This window comes from Megalobrama amblycephala, linkage group LG11, assembly GCF_018812025.1.
Source record: "Megalobrama amblycephala isolate DHTTF-2021 linkage group LG11, ASM1881202v1, whole genome shotgun sequence".
In the NCBI taxonomy this organism is placed as follows: domain Eukaryota; kingdom Metazoa; phylum Chordata; class Actinopteri; order Cypriniformes; family Xenocyprididae; genus Megalobrama; species Megalobrama amblycephala.
This window is the reverse complement of record NC_063054.1, coordinates 17,664,572-17,686,240: the sequence shown is the minus strand read 5'-3', so window position 1 is coordinate 17,686,240 and position 21,669 is coordinate 17,664,572. Positions and strand designations below refer to the sequence as shown.

General features: G+C 38.0%; 1 protein-coding gene and 1 long non-coding RNA gene across 5 annotated transcripts; one reads left to right on the top strand and one right to left on the bottom strand.

Moving 5' to 3' along the window:
- The first annotated feature begins 253 nt into the window (after window positions 1-253).
- Window positions 254-21,603, top strand: capn3b (calpain 3b). 4 transcript variants are annotated; one of them, XM_048206439.1, is made up of 21 exons: window positions 254-936; window positions 2,208-2,277; window positions 4,072-4,190; window positions 5,814-5,947; window positions 6,097-6,265; window positions 7,967-8,050; window positions 8,683-8,846; window positions 8,995-9,155; window positions 10,871-11,028; window positions 11,229-11,240; window positions 12,154-12,362; window positions 13,536-13,569; window positions 16,237-16,263; window positions 17,465-17,533; window positions 17,613-17,670; window positions 17,757-17,821; window positions 20,399-20,467; window positions 20,583-20,661; window positions 20,750-20,866; window positions 20,992-21,050; window positions 21,191-21,603. In XM_048206439.1, exons 1-21 carry the CDS (start codon window positions 655-657, stop codon window positions 21,215-21,217), a joined length of 2,166 nt encoding a protein of 721 aa, XP_048062396.1. In that variant the 5' UTR covers window positions 254-654; the 3' UTR covers window positions 21,218-21,603. The 4 variants fall into 4 exon arrangements, with proteins under 4 accessions (XP_048062396.1, XP_048062397.1, XP_048062399.1 ...); XM_048206440.1 differs by lacking the exons at window positions 254-936; window positions 2,208-2,277; window positions 4,072-4,190; ... (7 more) ...; window positions 12,154-12,362; window positions 13,536-13,569 and adding an exon at window positions 16,006-16,081; XM_048206442.1 differs by lacking the exons at window positions 254-936; window positions 2,208-2,277; window positions 4,072-4,190; ... (8 more) ...; window positions 13,536-13,569; window positions 16,237-16,263 and adding an exon at window positions 17,162-17,184.
- Window positions 14,199-15,709, bottom strand: LOC125277883. Its single transcript, XR_007187010.1, has 4 exons — window positions 15,440-15,709; window positions 15,299-15,348; window positions 15,034-15,168; window positions 14,199-14,942 (listed from the first exon to the last, which is right to left on the bottom strand). It is a non-coding gene; the product is annotated as an uncharacterized LOC125277883 (long non-coding RNA).
- Window positions 21,604-21,669: the final 66 nt, after the last annotated feature.

Here is a 21,669-nt window from a genome sequence, read left to right as displayed (position 1 = left end):
TTTCAGTATATATATATATATATATATATATATATATATATATATATATATATATATATATATATATATATATATATATATATATATATGTATGTTAGATGTATTAGAAGTAAAAAGAATTTTTAAGTTAAGTTTAGTTTACAAAATATAAATGAAGGAAAATGTACTTTTTAATAGGAGTTCATCTGCAAACATTTGTAGAAATATGAATTTGGATGCTTTTTTGTTATAATGTTCCTGGGTTTTACTTTTCAAATCTTTGACTGGACCTCTGTTATTCCCATTATCCACATTGGAAATGTCTGAGGTCACCAGCTGGGAATCATGCCCCCATTAGACAGGCAGAAAGAGAGAAACCCTCAAGTCCCTGTAGGAGGCCTATAAATAGAGTTAGCTTCTAAGAGGAACGGGGGAAAGTTGGGTGGGTGTATGTGTGTATGCAAGCATATGCGAGCATGTGTGTGAACCGGTGTGGAACATTTGCCTTATCGTGACTTTATTTGTGTACATGGCCAGGGGAGTGCCTCCTCCAGAATATAAAGGAACTGAGGAGTTAAACAAGGACTAAGCTGAGAAAACTGAGCTACCTCGGATACTGATACTAAACTTCATATTCATTCATCGGTCCTTTGGCATCTCTCTTCAAAGAGCAATATGGCAGAAGAGCAGAAGTTCTCTGAAACATCTGTCCAGCTTACTGAAGCTGCTCCACAGACTGTGGGCAGCGGTTTTACTACCCCTGGAAACATTTATTCAGCCATTCTGAGCCGTAATGAGGCTGTTAAAGATGCCAGGCGGCTTAAGGAATTTCAGGAGCTCAAAGACAAATATGTACGCAAAAGAGTGCTGTTTGAAGACCCCCTGTTCCCGGCCCAGGACTCCTCTCTCTTTTTCAGTGAAAAGTTCCCACTAAAGCTTGAATGGAAGCGCCCATCGGTGAGTGACTTGCCGTAAGGTGGCAGTATGCATGAGATCAACTGCATTGCACCATAGGACAGAGATGTTGTTTGGATAATATAATTTCTGCATTTCCAGGTATGTATGGTTTTTTTGCTTATTAAAACTTAATTTAATTTTAATATGATTTAATTAATTTTGTATTTTTTAAATATTATTTTATAACATTTTATTTTTGCCTTTTATTTGTGAGGTGCTTAAATAAGTTGGAATGTCACTTTATTTCCTTATATTACCATCTCCATTAAAGTAGGTACTCCTATATTGACTGACTATTGATTAATTGATTAAGTATTGATTAAGTATATTCATTTTTCAGTTGGTTTCACTTACCTAATCAACAAAGGAGTTTACATTTGTTTTCAACTTCTATCTGAATAGGCTGAGGCATGAGATAAGATATTTCTTGCAGGCATGCCATGAGAATGTGGCAGTGTTCCTGTAGCGTGTGTGTTGAATAGATGGCTGCGTTTTTTCGCAGTTGTTTTCATGCCTTTTGCACAACATTGCACCATTTCATACTTTTCATCTTCAAAAAGATCTTTCTTCCTCCCCATATTGCATAAGAACTGTGACTTGCTTAATAATGTGGAACAACCTCTAAGTAGGGTTTCCATAGACCTGGCAAATTATTTTGTTTGAGATTGATACCAGTTATCTAAAAGGACATGGATAAATAAACAAACAAACATTTTCTTAGAAAAACTAAAATCTGAATGTTTATTGTACTGAAATCTTACTGATATGTGACTTGCATAATAATTTGGAACGTGGTGTATGTAGTGATTTTTGTCTATCTCATGTAACTTATAAAAACTTGACTATTTGTTTTGATTGAAGTGTGACATATACATTTACTAGCTTTGCTTGATGATACTGCTTCAGAGAATCAGGTTACTGAATGTGGTCTTATATGTCTGCAAAGCCTTTGCTAGGTCATTAAAACAATTTTTGGACAGTGCTTTGAAAAGAAAATACTGACACTTTAAAAATAATGAGTAGAAGAATGTGACTTACATACTGTACATGATCCTGCCCTGACGTCCTTTGAGATGCAGCTCATAAAAATGAAGTAGCAAAGTTCCGGTCAGCAAACTTTATGACCCAAGACAGCTGCTGTATTTCTGTGGTGGTGCTGAGATCTTCACATATACAGTCATATCCTTTTTGCCAGAAGAGGTCTAACAATACAACTATGATATAAATTTGATTATGATAACTGTAAGTATGTGTCTCTTTTCCATAAACAGGAAATTTGTAACAATCCACAGTTCATTCTTGGGGGAGCCAATAGGACGGATATCTGCCAAGGAGATCTGGGTATGAAAGTGCCAACATATGACATTCTATCTAAATACATAAAAATACATAATGTATCTGAGGATTAACCAATATTAAAATTAAGAAGGATACCAATAAACAGTTAATTATTTGTCATGGCTGATAACTGATAAATGGGTAATATTACAATTATATTTAATCTACAAATAATTAAAAAACTAAAATAGATTTAAATGCTACATGAGTTTAGGCATCACAACATTATGTATAAAAAATTCATACACATAAATTTGCTAAAGATTACATTTAGCAGTGTTATTATTGTGTTTTTAAAGATTCACTTTTTAAGTGACCATTAGATGACACCAAATGTAAATGTAATATATGGGAAATTAGCAAGAACAATTAAATATCCAATATCTACTATACAGATCATTAAAAACTCTGTAATACTGGCCGATAACTGAAATGGTAATATTGTGCTACCTCAAGCTGTTCTCTTGCTCTGGTCATCAGGGTCAAAAGTCACTGGGGTTCAAATGTACTTAATTACATCTGAGATACACAGACAAACCGTATCTGGCGTACTGTTATTAAATAGTGAGACACCGTGATGGACGTACACAGCTGAAGTGGTCTGAGTTGAAGAGGGAGGCCCTGTCCCAAATGGAACGCTTCATGTGCACTTGCTGTCTTGTGGACTTATAATGTCCACCATGTGCATGTGTCTGTTAAGTCAAGACCGTAGGGTAGGGTTCCTCAAATCCAGTCCTGGAGGACCACTGTCCTGCAGAGTTCAAACCATGATCAAACTCACTTACCTGCAATTTTCTAGTAACTCTGAAGACCTTGACTAACTTGTTCAGAACTAAACTCTATATGGGCTAGATTTGAGGAACCCTGTCATAGGGTGTCCCATTTGTCATTTTAGGTTTCAGAAGGGTGCTTGCAAGTGCCCCCTTTGTGGCCAATACGCACCATCGATTCACACTTTTGCCACACCCGCAAGCCCTCTACAAGCTCTGCAGAAGTCTTCTACCCAGCAGTCAAAGCGGCATTATGTCACCAAAGTTCTAAGATTGTGAGGGCCCCTCTGAAACCTAAAATGACAAATGGGACACTCTTGTAGACTTAATGGACACAAGCATGGGGCAAGTCTGCAAGTGAACATGAAATGTGTCATTTGGGACAGGACCTTAGGGTTCCATTTGGGACAACTTTTGAAAGGGGGTGGTGTTTGTGATCCTGATTTTAATGAGATCCAAAGTTGAACATTTTCTGTTTGAAGTGTGGCAGTGTCACCAAAGATAGCCTCAGCTTGTGACCTGCATACAGGGATGCTGCCCATTTCCTCACCTCTCAACATATTCAAACACTCTTTTGAAAAAATAGATCGGTTGCGTGACTCTGAAGGCTTGAAGAAATTAATAAAGTGTCCGCTGCGGTATCCATGTTGTGGTGCTGTGTTCCACAGAGGCATCCTGTGAATGCATGAGGCGCATAGAGTAAAGACATTTATTTCTGCACCTGTACAGTGTACAGTTTCATACACGCAAAGGGTTTGCAGTGCAGGTTTTGTTTAAACTTAAAATCTTTGAATTTTCCATGAGTAATACTGCATTATTTAATTATTTATCTCCATTCTAAAACTACCATTTTTCAAATTGTATTAGAATTATTGTGCATGCAGTTTCATGACCTCATTTTAGTTGAGTGCACAGAATATACATACATTTCTATGTTCAAAATAAAATTTCAAATATTTTTTTTTTATAAAAGATTTTAGTAGGTTTTAGTAAAACCTTACATCCAGTGATCCATTAACACCTGCAGGAGACTGCTGGCTGTTGGCTGCTATAGCTTGCCTGACCCTGAATGATATAGTCCTGAAGAGGGTGGTTCCCCATGACCAGAGTTTCTCTGAAAACTATGCTGGCATTTTTCATTTCCAGGTATGGGCATCTAAACTGGACCGTCCTGTTTTTCAGATATACAACCCGAATTCCGGAAATACTGGGATGTTTTTTAAATTTGAATAAAATGAAAACTAAAAGACTTTCAAATCACATGAGCCAAAATTTTATTCACAACAGAACATAGATAACATAACAAATGTTTAAATAGACATTTTACACTTTTATCCACTAAATGAGATCATTTCAAATTTGATGCCTGCTACAGGTCTGAAAACAACAACAAATGGCTGAAAAAGCAAGACATTTTTTAAAGTATCAGATGGGAGGACATCAAGCAACTAATTAAGTTAATTGATATTAGGTCTGTAACATGATTAGCTATAAAAGGGATGTCTTAGAGAGGCAGAGTCTTTCAGAAGTAAAGATGGGCAGAGCTGTGAAAGAGTGCATAAAAAGATTGTGGAATACTTTAAAAACAATGTTACTCAATGCCAAATTGCAAAGGCTTTGCAAATCTCATCATCTACAGTGCATAACATCATCAAAAGATTCAGAGAAACTGGAGAAATCTCTGTGCTTAAGGGAAAAGGCCGAAGACCTTTATTGGATGCCCATGGTCTTCGGGCCCTCAGACGACACTGCATCACTCATTGGCATAATTGTGTCATAGACATTACTAAATGGGCCCAGGAATACTTCCAGAAACCACTGTCGGTAAACGTAATCCGCCGTGCCATCTGCAGATGCCAACTAAAGCTCTATCATGCAAAAAGAAAGCCATATGTGAACATGGTCCAGAAGCGCCTTTCATGTCCTGTGGGCCAAAGCTCATTTAAAATGGACTGTTCAAAGTGGAAAAGTGTTCTATGGTCAGACAAGTCCAAATTTGACTTTCTTGTTGGAAATCACAGACACTGTGTCCTCCGGGCTAAAGAGGAGGGAGACATTCCAGCGTGTTATCAGCATTCAGTTCAAAAGCCAGCATCTCAGATGGTATAAGTGTGCCTAAGTGCATACGATATGGGCAACTCGCATGTTTTGGAAGGCACTATGAATGCTGAAAGGTATATAAAGTTTTAAGAGCAACATATGCTCCCATCCAGACAACGTCTACTTCAGGGAAGGCCTTGTGTACAGGCTTCGTCATAGAAGAGTCCGGGTGTGGAATTGGCCTGCCTGCAGTCCAGAGCTTTCACCTAAAGAGAAAAATACGTCAAAGATGACCACAAACTCTTCAGCAGCTGGAAACCTATATCAGGCAAGAAGGGGACCAAATTTCAACACCAAAACTCCAGAAATAACCTTGATGCCCAGACGTCTTCACACTGTTTTGAAAAGAAGAGGAGATGCTACACCATGGTAAACATGCCCCCGTCCCAACTATTTTTAATAATTGGAGCAGGCGTCAGATTTGAAATGAGCACATTTTGTGCATAAAATTGCACAATTTCTCAGTTTAAACATTTATGTTATCTATGTTCTATTGTGAATAAAATATTGGCTCATGTGATTTGAAAGTCTTTAATTTTTAATTTTATTCAAATTTAAAAAACGTCCCAACATTTCTGGAATTCAGGTTGTAGTTTTTGATACATAAACATTTCTCTCTGATGAATGAAGCACAAGCTCAACTATTTAAAACACCATTTATTCTTCTAGTTCTGGCGCTATGGTGAGTGGGTGGATGTGATTGTAGATGATCGACTTCCCACACACAAAAACCAGTTGGTGTTCACCAGGTCTGGACAGAAGAATGAATTTTGGAGTGCTCTTTTGGAGAAGGCATATGCAAAGTAAGTTAAACATCTTAATTTATTGATTTAATTTTTTCATCAATAACACCATACTTTGTCATGATATTTAAGCTCTTCTAGAAATCATTTTCTTGTGTCAAAAATCAGACCAGGGTGCTAAATGTGTTGCTTTGACTTCTGTTTCCCAGGTTACATGGCTCTTATGAAGCTTTAAAGGGTGGAAACTCACTGGAGGCCATGGAGGACTTCACTGGAGGAGTAACTGAGTTCTATGAGATTACAGAGGCCCCGAAGGAATTGTACAACATCATGAAGAAGGCTCTGAAGAGAGGGTCCCTCATGGGCTGTGCCATAGATGTAGGCTTCATTCTATTCCAAACGTACTAGATGCTGTTAGGTTTAAAAAAAACAGCTGATAAATATAGCTGACACTTTGTTGTGTGTGCTGTGTCTAAAATGTACTAACAATTGAGCTTATTGTTACACACTCCACTGATGCTGAATTCGGAACCTCATACTAGTATACTACTAGTATACTAGTAGAAGTAGTATGCTAGTATGCAGTTCTAAATTCAGCATGTGTTTGTGCATTTCAGGTGAGGTTCCTCACTGCAGAGACAAAAGGTGGAGCTTGATGTCCAGCTCCCCCTCTCTGGACATAATGGAGTTTGAAGGTTCAGCCACACCCTAACCCTACCCATAACACAATAACTAAACCTAATTAGGTCGACCCATTAGGTCCACTGAGGTGGAGCTGGACCAGGTCAAAGTCCACCCATGACGTCCAGAGACGGGGGAGCTGGACGTCATTTGGTCCTGCAGTGAGCACCACTTGCATTTCAGACAGTCTGTCAGTCTATGCATTAAAGGTGGAAATTTGTCAGTGACTCTTTCTGCAGGTTACATCAGTATGCCAATAGATGTCACTGTCATTGAATCCTTCACTCAAATGATTTGCTCAGATAGAACAAATACACTTGACATTTGACTTGACATTTGATATTCAACAGTATTCTTGACATTTATTCAACAGTGCTTTGATCTGCCTGCATTGACACTATTCTTTAAGAGCTGCTGTGCAGCCAAATTATATACCAGTTATCACTGTAAAGCTGCTTTGACACAATCTGCGTTGTAAAAAGCGCTATATAAATAAAGGTGACTTGACTTGATAGAATGATTCATTTAGGAAGGAAACAAGACTGTGTCTGAAATGTTGTCAGTCATGAGACCTATCAGCATCAGTTGTGTTGCTTCACTGCCATTCAAATACTCTCTTGTGGCCCCATGAGATAGTAAAGTGTCCACTAAATGTGCACTTCATAATCTCACTGGAAGTAGTAGGTCATCCTTGGACTTTTCGACTATAGAGTACTGTGAATTTGGACATACTTGTTTTTCATCTACTATATAATAGGGAAGTTTGAGATTTTTAGATGCAGCCACTGTCTTTATGAGTGAGTCACTGAATCATTCATTCAACCAATTCGTTCAAATACAATGATTCATTCAGGAACGAAACTCTACTATGGTATGTTCGCAAATGCGGAACTATTTTTGTTGACGGATATACACTGGCAGTATTGTATTTAAAATTATTGCACTATAACGCATAATCACAATCCTCTTGGTGGATATTAATAATGTAGGTATATGTGACAAGCAGGGCAAGGCCTAGAGCTATGGGAATGGAGTGAGGCCGGTGGCGCGAGCATCACATATATGTGCAACACCAGTCTTGCTCCATTCCCATGGCTCTAGGCCTTGCCCTGCTTGTCACAGTATGGTAGCACTTTATTTTACAGTCCTGTAACATACATATTATGTACTTATTATAGTAATTGCAATAACTGGGTAATAACTAGGTAATAACCCTGAACCTACCACTAAATCTAACCTTAACCCATGTAGTTACCTTATGTTACCCAGTAATTTCTTAGTTAAGCACATGTAAGTGCACATACTGTAAAATAAAGTGCAACCAACATTTTAATAAAAACTGCTGCATTAGTGTGACATGAATGTAATATTCCATTATATTTTGAATCTCTTGCACAGACTTTGGTCCCAACTGCTCAAAGGACTAAAACTGCATCTGGACTCGTGAGAGGCCATGCGTATTCAGTCACTGGAGTTGAGCAGGTGGGTTTGTCATGTACATGAGCATTTGTATCTGTCACATCTAAATACAGAACAAGTACACAGTCATGGCATAAAGTACTGTGCAAAAGTCTTAGGCCACCATTACATGTTGTTTTAGCAATGATATAATGACCATATAAAATTATTTCTCTCTTTATTAGAATATAACCAGAAAGTACAGTAAAATTGAATGCAGTATTAAAAAAAAAAACATAAATTCAGAATAAAAACAGCTTTTATAGTCTAAAGTGGCAAGTATTTATTGACCTCCCCTTACACTTGCACAAGGAACCTGGCTCTCTTAAACCTAAATAGAATGGAAAAGGACTGGAAGGCCAAGAAAACTTTCAAAATCTGATGAGAAGTTTCTTCTTTGAGAAACTGGAAGAAGTCCAGGAGGTCACACTAAATACTGATTTTTGCTTATAGAAGCCATTTTGTTCAGATTTTATCATTTTGTGTACATATTTCCTTTATTTTCTGTTTGTATCGTAATAAAGAGACTGAAAAATAAATATGGATGGTCATTAAAACATTGCTAAACCAACAAAGCTGGTGGTGGCCTAAGACTTTTGCACAGTACTGTATATCAGCAACATATTTCAATGCAGTAGCTAAAACCTCATTCACAGGGTAAACGTAAGGATGGTAAAGACCTAATGATCCGTCTGGTTCGTATACGAGATCCCTGGGGAGTTGCCCCCCCTCCCGCCTGTAAGTCTAATGACTGGGCTGCGCTCGCCAAATCTGAGCAAGACAAGGAGAGACTCCGGCCTACGGAGCAAGGGGAGTTCTGGTTAGTACCTTCACAGCTTCATGAGACCATAAGGCTTCCAGAAAACCTCAAACAGTCGCTTATGCTTCAAACTGTATTACGCTTCATTTAATACTCATAAATGGAAGCTGGTCTCTTTTATAATTTTGCTCATTTCTCATCATGCAAGGATGTGCTTTGAAGAGTTTCAGAAGAACTTCACCAAACTGGAGATCTGTAATCTGACCCCAGACACTCTTGAGGATGACCGTATGCTCAAGTGGAATGTATCCATACACGAGGGCCGATGGGTGAAAGGTTGCTCTGCCGGTGGCTGCAGAAACTTTCCTGGTATCTAGTATGATCTTGCAACATTGTAGACTCATGATAAATAATGTGAGATGGTTCTAAAAGCCACTTACATAACAATATTGATATTGCTGATGGATATATGGCCTATACAGTGCCCTCCACAATTATTGGCACCCTTAGTAAATATGAGCAAAGGTGGATGTGAAAATAAATCTGCATTGTTTATCCTTTTGATCTTTCATTCAAAAAATTCACAAAATTCTAACCTTTCATTGAAGGAAAACAGTTGAAAGTGGGGGGGAAACTCACATTATGAAATAAATGTTTTTCTCCGATACACGTTGGCCACAATTATTGGCACCCCTAGAATTCTTATGAGTAAAATATCTCTGAAGTATATTCCCATTCATATTTACATTTTTTTTTTAGCACACCAGGGTGATCATGAACATGAAATTGTCCAGCCATGACTTCCTGTTCCACAGGAGTATAAACATGAGGAAACACAAAGGCCAAATTCCCGTAATCATTCATCACAATGAGTAAAACCAAAGAATATAGTTCTGATGTGCAGCAAAAGATTGTTGAGCTTCACAAAGTAGAAAGTGGATGTAAGAAAATACCTAAAACATTGAAAATCCCCATTTCCACCATCAGGGCAATAATTAAGAAGTTCCAATCAACTAAAGATGTTACAAATCTGCCTGGAAGAGGACGTGTGTCTAAATCGTCTTAATGCACACTGAGGAGGAAAATTTGAGTGGACAAAGACTCTCCTAGGATCACAGCTGGAGAACTGCAGAGATTAGTTGAGTCTCAGAAAGCCTAAAAAAATGATCAAACAGCACCTACATCCCCACAAGTTGTTCAGGAGGGTTTCAAGAAAAATCCTCTGCTCTCATCCAGAAACAATCTCCAGCATATTCAGTTGTCAGACACGACTAGAACTTCAAACAGGACCGGCTTCTATGGTCAGATGAAACTAAAAAAAGAGCTTTTTGGCAGCAAACTCACCAGATGGGTTTGGTGCACACCCCATGCCCACGGTTAAATCTACTGCTGGATCTTTAATGTTGTGGGCCTATTTTTATGCTGGAGGTCCTGGACATCTTGTTCAGATTCATGGTATCATGGATTCTATCAAATACCAACAGATAAAAAATCAAAACCTGACCGCTTCTGCTAGAAATCCAATAATGGGCCATGGTTGGATCTTCCATCAGGACAATGATCCAAAACAAACATCAAAACCAACACAAAAATGTGTCACTGAGCACAAAATGAAACTTCTGCCATGGCCATCTCAGTCCCCTGACCTGAACCCTAAAGAAAATGAGTGGAGTGAACTGAAGAGAAGAAGCACCAACATGGAGCTGGAATCTGAAGGATCTGGAGAGATTCTGTATGGAGGAATGGTCTCTGATTTCTTGTCAGGTGTTCTTCAAACTCATCAGGCATTATAGGTGAAGACTCAGAGCTGTTCTCTTGGCAAAAGGAGGTTGCAAAACGTTTTGAATACAAGGGTGCCAATAATTGTGGCCAACGTGTTTTGGAGAAAAACATTTATTTCATAATGTGACCCCCCCCCCCTTTCAATTTTTTTCTTCAATGAAAGGTTATTTTTTGAATGAAAGATCAAAAGGATAAACAATGCAGATTTATTTTCACAGCTGCTTTTGTTCATAATACTAAGGGTGCCAATAATTGTGGAGGGCACTGTATATGTATATATTATTCTGTCCATTTTGTTACAGACACATACTGGACAAACCCTCAGTACCGCCTGGTTCTTGTGGACGCAGACGTTAAAGAGAAGACCTGCACGGTGGTGGTGGCACTAATGCAGAAGGGCAGAAGAAAAGAGCGCTGCGCAGGTGCCGCCCTGCACAACATTGGGTTCGCCATCTATGAGGTGCGCTCAAACAACCTTTCAGTATTAATAAGAACATTTCAGCATGGTACATATGTAATCAATTTGAATGGCTAAATGGTATGTATTTATTAGCAGATTAATAAGCTAAAATCATATGAGTCAAAGTGTATGATATTTTGTGTATGATTTTTTCAAATGAATTATCTTTGTTGCTGATTCATTTTGTTTTCCTTTCACAGGTTCCTAAGGAGGTATGACTACATCATGAAGAGACCACACTGATGATACCATGATGTAGTTGGTCATAGAAAACCTGTAAATATTAGGGAATTTTGAAAATTGTGATTTCAAGGTCTGGAATCTAGGTGCCCTAGATTCAAAATTTGAATTTACCTTGGCATAGTTGAATAACAAGAGTTCAGTACATGGAAAAGACACACGTTGAGTTTCAAACTCCATTGCTTTCTCTTTCTTATGTAAATCTCATTCGTTTAAAAGACTTCCAGAAAACATGCGGATCTCAACATAACACCGACTGTTACGTAACAGTCGGGGTGTACGCCCCAATATTTGCATATGCCAGCCCATGTTCCCAACATTATGAAAGGCATTACAAGGGCAGCCAGTAACGTCTGGATCTACACAGGTGAATCAACAGACTAGGTAAGCAAGAACAAAAGCGAAAATGGCAGATGGAGCAATAATAACTGACATGATCCATGATAGCATGATATTTTAGTGATATTTGGGGCGGCGCGCTGAAAAAATCAGTGCATAGTTAATGATGCCCCAAAATAGGCAGTTAAAAAAATTAATTAAAAAAAATCTATGGGGTATTTTGAGCTGAAACTTCACAGACACATTCAGGAGACACCTTAGACTTATATTACATCTTGTGAAAAAGCATTCTTGGGCACCTTTAAAAAATTTATTTTTTTAAATTGGCCAGGCTAGAAATTATAATGAACAACTAGATTATTAGTAAAAAAAAAAAAACAGCATAGCAACCCTAAATTTTCCATTTATTTATTTTAGCAGGTCACCCTATTAATTCACATTAATTGTAGCTTGTCTAAAGTCATACATCACAAAAAACAACAACTTTTTTTGTCTTGAAATGTTCTATCTGTCTAACTACATGGGTTCTATCTGCTATCATTTTAGATGAGGGGTAGCCAACAACAGCTGCCAAAGGATTTCTTCCTTTATAATGCTTCCACGGCTCGCTGCAAGTCTTATGTCAACATACGTGAGGTGACAGAACGTTTTTGCCTGAAACCGGGCGAGTATGTCATCATTCCATCCACCTTCGATCCCCACAAGGAGAGCGAGTTTCTGCTCAGAGTCTTTTCTGAGAACTGGAGCACCTCAGAGTGAGTGTCAACACTGAATTTCTGTCCGATTATGAAATATCAGTCATTATAATGAGTTGTTATAACAGCATTAACTAATATGTTAACAGATAGTATCATCATGTTGTCATAAAAATTCTATATATATTTTGTATATTATTATTATTATTATATGAAGATTTTCAGCAGCTATTAAAGGTGCTACAGAGGATGTTTTGTTTTATACATTTTTGCAATATTACTTGAAACTGTCTTTACTAACTGATAAAAGACTATTTATTAGGTGCACTGAATGAAATAATATTAGTATACATCATCTGTGCACGAGGTAGGGCCTTAAAAACATCAGCCAAACGTTTACGCGATCATCGCGTAAATGATTGGCCCTCTGGCTTGTCAATCACTGCCGTGACGTTCCTTGTGAGAGACGTGCGCGCTCCAGTAACTTTCCACACTCCACAGCATGCAACGTTTTTGTCAGGAGTAACAACTGATGAGATTATGAGTTACCTGCGGTGAGTCCGACATAATGAATCCACTAACACGACACAGTGAATGCCGGTGGTAAACACTCGTGTTCCAATACTCGTGCACGAGTTTTGGGAGGCGTTCCCTCGAAATGAGCTGTGAAGGAGGGGGGTTGTTCTTACGCATGAACTCATTTCAAAAACTCACTAACAGTCTTTGGTTTCTCAGTCGACGAAAAGATCCTCTGTAGCACCTTTAATCAAGTTTTCAGTGTCACATGATCCTACAGAAATAATATGCTGATTTGGTGCTCAAGAAACATTTCTTATTTTTTTCAATGTTTTAAAAAGCAGTGCTGCTTAATATTTTTGTAGAAACCATCAAACATGACAAGTAACAGTAACATTATAAATGTCTTTGCTGTCACTTTTGATTAATTTAATGCATCTTACCGACCCCAAACCTTTTGAATTTATGCTTCATATAAATGAACTTATATATATATATATATATATATATATATATATATATATATGTGTGTGTGTGTGTGAATGTACATGCAGCACTTATCTGTTAAGCATTATATAATGTCTGTTAATGAATTTTTATTGAAAATTTTTCATATTTAAGCCCTTTTCTTACAGTCGAATATGTTTTAAAGAACCCTTTGACCTGTAAATGGACCTTGTAAATGTATTTGGCTGACAGCTGCATGTTTTCTCTCAGGGTTATAGATGCAGAGATTGAGGCAGAGCCTGTGGTGAGTCAACACCTGTCTCTGTCTGTCTGTCATGTTCTGTGGCAGCTCATGAAATAGCTTTGTCACAATTCAGAGGCTGCATCCTTTGAAGGACCTCAATGGCCAATCCTTCGAAGGTGGCGAAATTCTGAATGAGCGTTTGTAAATGGGACGGTCTAGCCTATAGAAGATTGTTCTTGTCACCTAGCAACTGTGACCGTTGCCGTTGATGAGTGCCAGTAACGTTTGTACTGGACTTTTTTGAAAGTTGTTTTAAACAGTTTGAAAACATAACAGGGTTTACAACCTGTCTAAATACAGTATACTCTTAGAAGAAAAGGTTCTATATAGAACCAAAAAAGGTTCTATCAGGCGCTACATATATGGAACCCCTAAAAGGTTCTATATAGAACCCTTTTTAAGGGTTCAATCAAAAGAACCCTTTATTGCCAGAAAAAAAGGTTCTATATAGAACCTTTTAGGGGTTAATTTTATTGATTTAGTTTTTAATTTATTTTAATTAAATTTTATGAATTAACCTGCTTATATAGTTACTTTATCACTAGAAAAACTTAAATACCCATAGGCATAACACATAAACATAATATGTAATAATTTAAGACATTTTTATTAGCATTTACAATGACACAAGCAACATAAAACACACTGCAATTCATAGAGCAATAGTTAGAAGAGTTAACATAAATAAATGTTTCTAAAAAAAAATGAACTAAAAGACTAGCTACTAGCTAGTAGAATTGTTTTTAAATTCATAAGCGTTAAATGATAATTTAACATTCAGATAAGCATTTAAACAATAAAAACAAATGACCCATGGTAAATTCAGTACTGAGAAGGGCTAAATAGTGCTGAATGAAAGAAACTGGCTTTTGGGTGCTCCATATTGAACAAAAAGTAGATAGCCAACAGATACTTTTGACATCTCTGTTTTCAATCAGAATCAATCAAACCATTTTGATGCGGACCCTCTTTGCGTTCAGGGGGCTTGACATCCTAAGATGGAGATGCAAGTCAGAAAAACTTTTATTAGACTTATGGAGAGTACAGTACAACAGAAAACAGAAAGGAATCTCTCACAATCACATCTTAAAACTTATGTGAATCATAGAGGAGTGTGTTATTTTCATCTTATTGAAGTAATGCTGCACTCCAGAGTCCATCCCTGCAGTGAGAGTGCAAACAGAAATATTAATTTATTATTATTAATTATTGCATTAAACATGGAAAATAGAAAAACAAATATAAGCCACTTCAGATTAGCATATTTATAAGTTTCCCAAAGTTGGTACTGTGAGTAAAAATAATGTACTTTTTTGTGTCATTGGATTGCAGTTATGTGAAGGTCTTTTCTTCATCTTCATTTCATAATGCATCTTAAAGAACCAAATGCAGTGTTTAGCATAAATTAGGCCTTCAATTAATTCAGAAAAAAGTTTGCTATAACTGCAAACACCAAATACTCACAGCTATATCCACAGAAGAAGCATCTTCATCACCTCTTCTCTTTGTTCTTCGGGGTTTCTCTTGCGGTCTTGGCTGATCACGTGATTTGACTGCTCCTGAAACATCGTTTTATGCGTTTTCTAGGTCCAATACAATCTACAGTACAAAGAAAAGTGTATTAGGATATAACATGAACTCTGGCCACCATTATTGATCAGTCCACATTCTCCACAACCGTTTTAACAGAGATTTTAGGAATTCATGTAAGAAATGAGAAATGACAAACCTCCTGGCGGAGAATAGCGCAGGCCCGGCCCACATTTCTTCTTTTTGCTTCTTGAAAAAAACATGTAAGGTGTGTAAATATATCAAGGATTTAGGCAAATGTAATTAAAATAACGTAAGAGATATTAATTTTCTCACTTACTAATTTAATCGTCGTCCTCTCGAGCGCTGAGCTCAAACGGACGTCCGTAACGGTTGAAGTTTAAAATGCTGCGTTCACGCGCATTCTAATTACTCGCGCACGACGCGCGCGGCTGAAATCCGACACTGCGCGTGCAGACAGTACAGAACTGATCAGCGCATACACATGCAAGTTATTTGCTGTTTATGTCGAATATCGTTTAATGGATCTTTTTGGAGGTTTGGGTTATAAGAATTGACTTTCAGAATCTAAGTAATTCCTACAGGATTTTCTTTTACCAGCAGATGGCAGAATTCTGCCCCTAGCGCCTAGATCCAGAAACAACGTAGGCTATATTTAATTTAGATTTTTTTTTCATTACAGGATAATGCGGCAATTATTTTTTCTAATAAACCGATTAAACTTGAAAATGTATATGTTTGTTTTCTTCAGAATGAAAGGTGTGGCTAAGTAAAATTGAAGTAAAAACACAAATATAATGTTCAATAGTGTAATGTGATGAAATGAATTCTGGGGTAGGGTAGGCCACGAAAGATCCATCTGCTGTGTCCTTTTTTTATGCCCAGATTTGAAGAAGCCTTCAAATTGGGACAGCCTTGAAATGCGGCTTTCGAAGGATGCAGCCTCTGAACTGGGATGCAGGTCACATTTCATACTGTCAAATCAATGAATCATTATGTCAAGTGTTAGTACGACCAAACAAAATAAAGTAAAACTCAAGTTTTTTGTTTTTATGAGCACCAAAGAAATGAAAAAGCATGTTTATATCTAACATTTTACTTTCTTATACCAAACAGATGGATAATATCAAGAAGAAAATCAAGGTAAATATGGAAATGAGACTGAGATGTTCCATCTGTGCGATATTCTATGTCAGCCCACATCAGATGGTAAAAAGGATGAGAAAGATGGAAAAGGAGATGGAGAGTCATAGTGATGCTCTGTTAATTATCTGCACTGCTGCAGACTTGCAACTCTGTTTTCATCTTCAGTTGTGCTTCAGTCATAACAGAAACAGCATGTGCACAGCATGAGCTAGTATAATATGTCAAAACTGTAATTCATAATGGCATTCAGAATCATAACAACACAAAACTGTGCAAAAGTACAAACCTGTCAGTGCAACAGTCTTGGAAAAGGTAAATTTATGGTCTAATGATCATTTATAAGCAAACATTAAAGGTCCCGTTCTTCGTGATCCCATGTTTCAAACTTTAGTTAGTGTGTAATGTTGTTGTTAGAGTATAAATAAAATCTGTTAAATTTTAAAGCTCAAAGTTCAATGCCAAGCGAGATATTTTATTTAACAGAAGTCGCCTACATCGAACGGCCAGTTTGGACTACATCCATCTACTTCCTTCTTTAATGCCGTCACTAAAACAGTTTTTTGACTAACCTCCGCCCACAGGAATACACAAGAGTTGCGTTTGTAGAGTGTGTTTGTCGCCATGTCGTCGAAACGCTGTTATTTTCATCCCGCAGTCCAATCACCGGGTCTGATTCCGGCTCAAATTGATAGGGTAAAATTAAAGACATGTTTACAATAACACTGAGCGCGTGCATCTCCACGTTATGGTAAGAGGCGTGACTTTTCCGGGCAAGGTTCGCTAAACTGCTGTCGAATCACAACACAGGAACCGCTGGCACAATCAGAACTCGTTACGTATTTCTGAAGGAGGGACTTCATAGAACAAGGAAGTCATCAGCCCGTTTTTATGACAGTGGAAACAGCGGTATACAGATAAGTAAATTATGTGAAAAATACTGTGTTTTTTTACACGCGAAACATGACCACATGTTATATTGCACACTATAAACACAATCAAAGCTTCAAAAAACCACGAAAAACGGGACCTTTAAGTGGATTTGCTTTTTGAAAAAAGTTAATATCTATCTATCTATCTATCTATCTATTTATATATATATATATATATATATATATATATATAATATGCACACTTTTACTATAGATGCTCGCAAAATTATTATGTTGTACATTTATTATTTCAAATTTCTCATGTGTAGCTAGTTGAGGACGAAGAGACTGAAGAGGAAAAACAGTTCAGAGCCATCTTTCAGCAGATAGCTGGAGACGTGAGTACAATTATGGAAATGCAGGTTTTAACTTCATATTTACTTCACACTTCATTGTGACTGCGTTCGTTCCTTGCAGGACATGCAGATTAATGCCAATGAACTCAGGATTGTCCTTAATAGAGTGGTTGCCAAACGTGAGAGAAATCTTATTTTCTGCTACTAATTCTCTAATATGTCTCTGTCTGTAGGGTATTTATAATCTATTTCTTCATTTCCTCAGATAAAGAGATAAAAACAGAGGGATTCAGTCTGGAGAGCTGCAGAAGTATGATTGCACTCATGGATGTATCCTTCATTAGGTTTGCTGTGCATTATGGGCAAATAATGTGTGCATGTTCTCCTTGTGTAAAGGTGCTGTCACATTTACCATTGCCCAGTGAAAAATTTTGCAGGTGAAATCCAGTCATTCCATTGTGATTGTGAGTTTGGCGAAAAAGTTCCCCACACAGAATTTTGAGGGCGAAAAAGCTCCCCGTGCAGATTTTCAATTACGTTCATGTTAGCACTGCAAATTCTTCAACGCTGACCAATAGACAGCTGCTTGGTTTGAAAGTGACTTCTGTCTAAGAGGAGCTTCATACATACATTATATTGCCAGAAGTTTTGGGACGCCTGCCTTTACGTCCACATGAACTTTAATGACATCCCATTCTTAATCCGTAGGATTTAATATGGAGTTGGCCCACCCTTTGCAGCTATAACAGCTTCAACTCTTCTGGGAAGGCTTTCCACAAGGTTTAGGAGTGTCTTTATGGGAATTTTTGACCATTCTTCTAGAAGCAAATTTTTGAGGTCAGGCAGTGATGTTGGCGAGAAGGCCTGGCTCACAGTCTCCGCTCTAATTCATCCCAAAGGTGTTCTGTCGGGTTGAGGTCAGGACTCTGTGCAGGCCAGTCAAGTTCCTCCACACCAAACTCACTCATCCATGTCTTTATGGACCTTGTTTTGTGCACTGGTGGGCAGTCATGTTGGAACAGGAAGGGGCCATCCCCAAACTGTTCCCACAAAGTTGGGAGCATGAAATTGTCCAAAATGTCTTTGTATGCTGAAGCATTAAGAGTTCCTTTCACTGGAACTAAGGGACCAAGCCCAAGAAAAACAACCCCACACCATAATCCCCCTCCACCAAACTTTACACTTGGCACAATGCAGTCAGGCAAGTACCATTCTCCTGGCAACCGCCAAACCCAGACTCGTCCATCAGATTGCCAGACAGAGAAGTGTGATTCGTCACTCCAGAGAACATGTCTCCACTGCTCTAGAGTCCAGAGGCGGCGTGCTTTACATCACTGCATCCGATGCTTTGCATTGCACTTGGTGATGTAAGGTTTGGATGCAGCTGCTTTGCCATGGAAACCCATTCCATGAAGCTCTCTATGCACTGTTCCTGAGCTAATCTGAAGGCCACACGAAGTTTGGAAATTTCACGAATGGACTTATTGCACAGGTGGCAACCTATCACGGTACCACGCTTGAATTCACTGAGCTCCTGAGAGCGACCCATTCTTTCATGAATGTTTGTAGAAACAGTCTGCCTAGGTGCTTGATTTTATACACCTGTGGCCATGGAAGTGATTGGAACACCTCAATTCAATGATTTGTAGGGGTGTCCCAATACTTTTGGCAATATAGTGTATCTATGCCACTGGCAATGGACCTTTTTTGCACAATTACATTTTGGTGAAATTTTGCTAATGTGAACGCACCACTTCAGAACCAAAGAAACAGGAGAGCCACTAGGTGCTCAGTGATAGTACAGAAAAGAAGACTAAAAAATGGCAACCAATAATGGGTTTGTAAATGGTACCATATGAATGGCTAGCTAACTCGTTTTCATTCACTCTATCAAGTGAACTGTAATTAGTGAATTGAAGTAGGAAATAAGCTGCGTTCACGTCACCTCGTATTTACCGGTATCTTGAAATGGCAACACGTGACGTTATATTCGGAGCTGTTCACGTCCTTTTGGTCCTTGGACTGGGAATTATGCGTTTCCATGGCACCACTATCAACGCCTAAATGAATCTACAGCGGTCAGGTGGTACAGCGGCCACGTGGTACATGTGGGAGCTTTCAGAAAACTCCCAGCTTACAAGCTGTAATTACGATTTCTACGAGGACGTGAACGCATTTTACAAGCTAGAATCTTGTAACTACAGGAATTACGAGGCCGCGTGAACGCACCTATAGTCAATAAGGACATGGGGGCCAATTTCAGATACAAACAACTTAATAGGCCTTAAGGGATAGTTCACCCAAAAATGAAAATACTGTCATCATTTACTCATCATCAAATTGTTCCAAACCTGTACAAATTTCTTTGTTCTTCTGTACACAAAGGAAAATATTTGGAAGAATGTTTGTAACCAAGCAGATCTCGCCCTCTACTGACTATAGTAGGAAAAAAATACTATGGTAGTCAATGGGGGGCGAGATCTGCTTGGTTACAAACATTCTTCCAAATATCTTCCTTTGTGTTCAGCAGAACAAAGAAATTCATACAGGTTTGGAACAATTTGATGGTGAGTAAATGATGACAGTATTCTCATTTTTGGGTGAACTGGGTGAGTAATGACAAAATTTGGGTGAACAATCCCTTTAATTAGGGTAGCGCATTTTTGACAGGAATGAAAACGAGGACCACTGAAGACTGTAGACCTTGAAGACCTTACTAAGGTCTCTACATCCCACATGTGAGGGTTCCTCTCCAGAGGTTGAAATGACTTCCTACAAGCATATTAATGGCACCCCCTTGTGGCCTGGATGATTTGTCACAAATAGTTGTGTTATTTAATTGTCACAAGCAAAATGCCACATAATCAAACAAAGGCTCTAAAATGTTTCTTAACCACAACACCTTAGACTGACGGAACAGGCCACCTAAACCTGCAAGAGTTCAAACACTTGTGGAACAAGATTAAACAGTGGAAGGTAATCTATTATTTTCACCTTTAAAAAGCATGCCAAGTCATGTTCTTTTGTAATGCACTTTATTACAACATATGTTAAAGCATAGACATGCTGTTTCTCTCTACACTATTTTCAGCTGGTGTTCACACGTTTTGACACAGACAAATCCAGTACAATCAGCAGTTTTGAGATGAGGAATGCTCTTACTGAAACAGGTTGGGCAGCCGGCATCTTTTTTAACTTTTCATTTGATAATATAAACATTTTATTATGTAGAACCTAAGATATTTCACTGCACCTCAGGTTTTCAACTCAACAATCAGCTGTATGACATTATTTGCATGCGATATGCCAACGAACATCTGGAGCTGGATTTCGACAGCTACATTAGCTGCTTAGTGCGACTCGAGGGAATGTTCAGTAAGTGTACATTTGATGATCTTTTCTGCTTTTTATTTTTCTAAAGTACCTTGCAGTTCACACAGGCATTGCAACCAGGATTTTAAGGTGCAGCTTTGTAGCTAGTAAAATTGATTCTCTTACAGGGGCATTCAGAGCCTTTGACAGAGATGGAGATGGTATTATCAAGCTCAATGTTTTTGAGGTGAGTTTAATCTGTATATTGAATATTAACAGGATAAAGACAGGAAGGGTCGGAATAATTGGCAGCATAGATTTAAATCTTATTTGTATTGATCACTGCTATTGTTCACTCTAACAAATTCCTGTTTTCTATATACACAGTGGCTTCAACTGACTATGTATGCCTAAGACACAGATATAAGAGCCTGGTGACAGTCAAATCAGTGGATTTTTCCCATTTTCAACCTCCATTAAGTGGAACATTACAGAAGATCTGCATCCGTATCAATTATACCATACACCTCTGTGGCTTCTTTCTTCAGCCAATGCTGGTACAGAACAAACTGGATTAATTATGAGCTCCTGAATGGACCATGACAGCCCATTTAGGTCTTGTTAAAAACCTATTTAGTAAACCACCCCATTTAGATTACATTCATTTTTCAAAATGTTGTCTCATTAAATGTAATAAGCCGTCATGCCATAAATGACACAAATCTGAACCCATCCTTCTAAAATGTGTGTGCTACTGTGCAACTGTAAATAATTCAAATAAAGTACTTTGCACTGTTCTATTCCACTTGTTGCCATAGCCATGATTTGCAAAGCATAAACAAACAGTACAAAATAGTACAACAAAT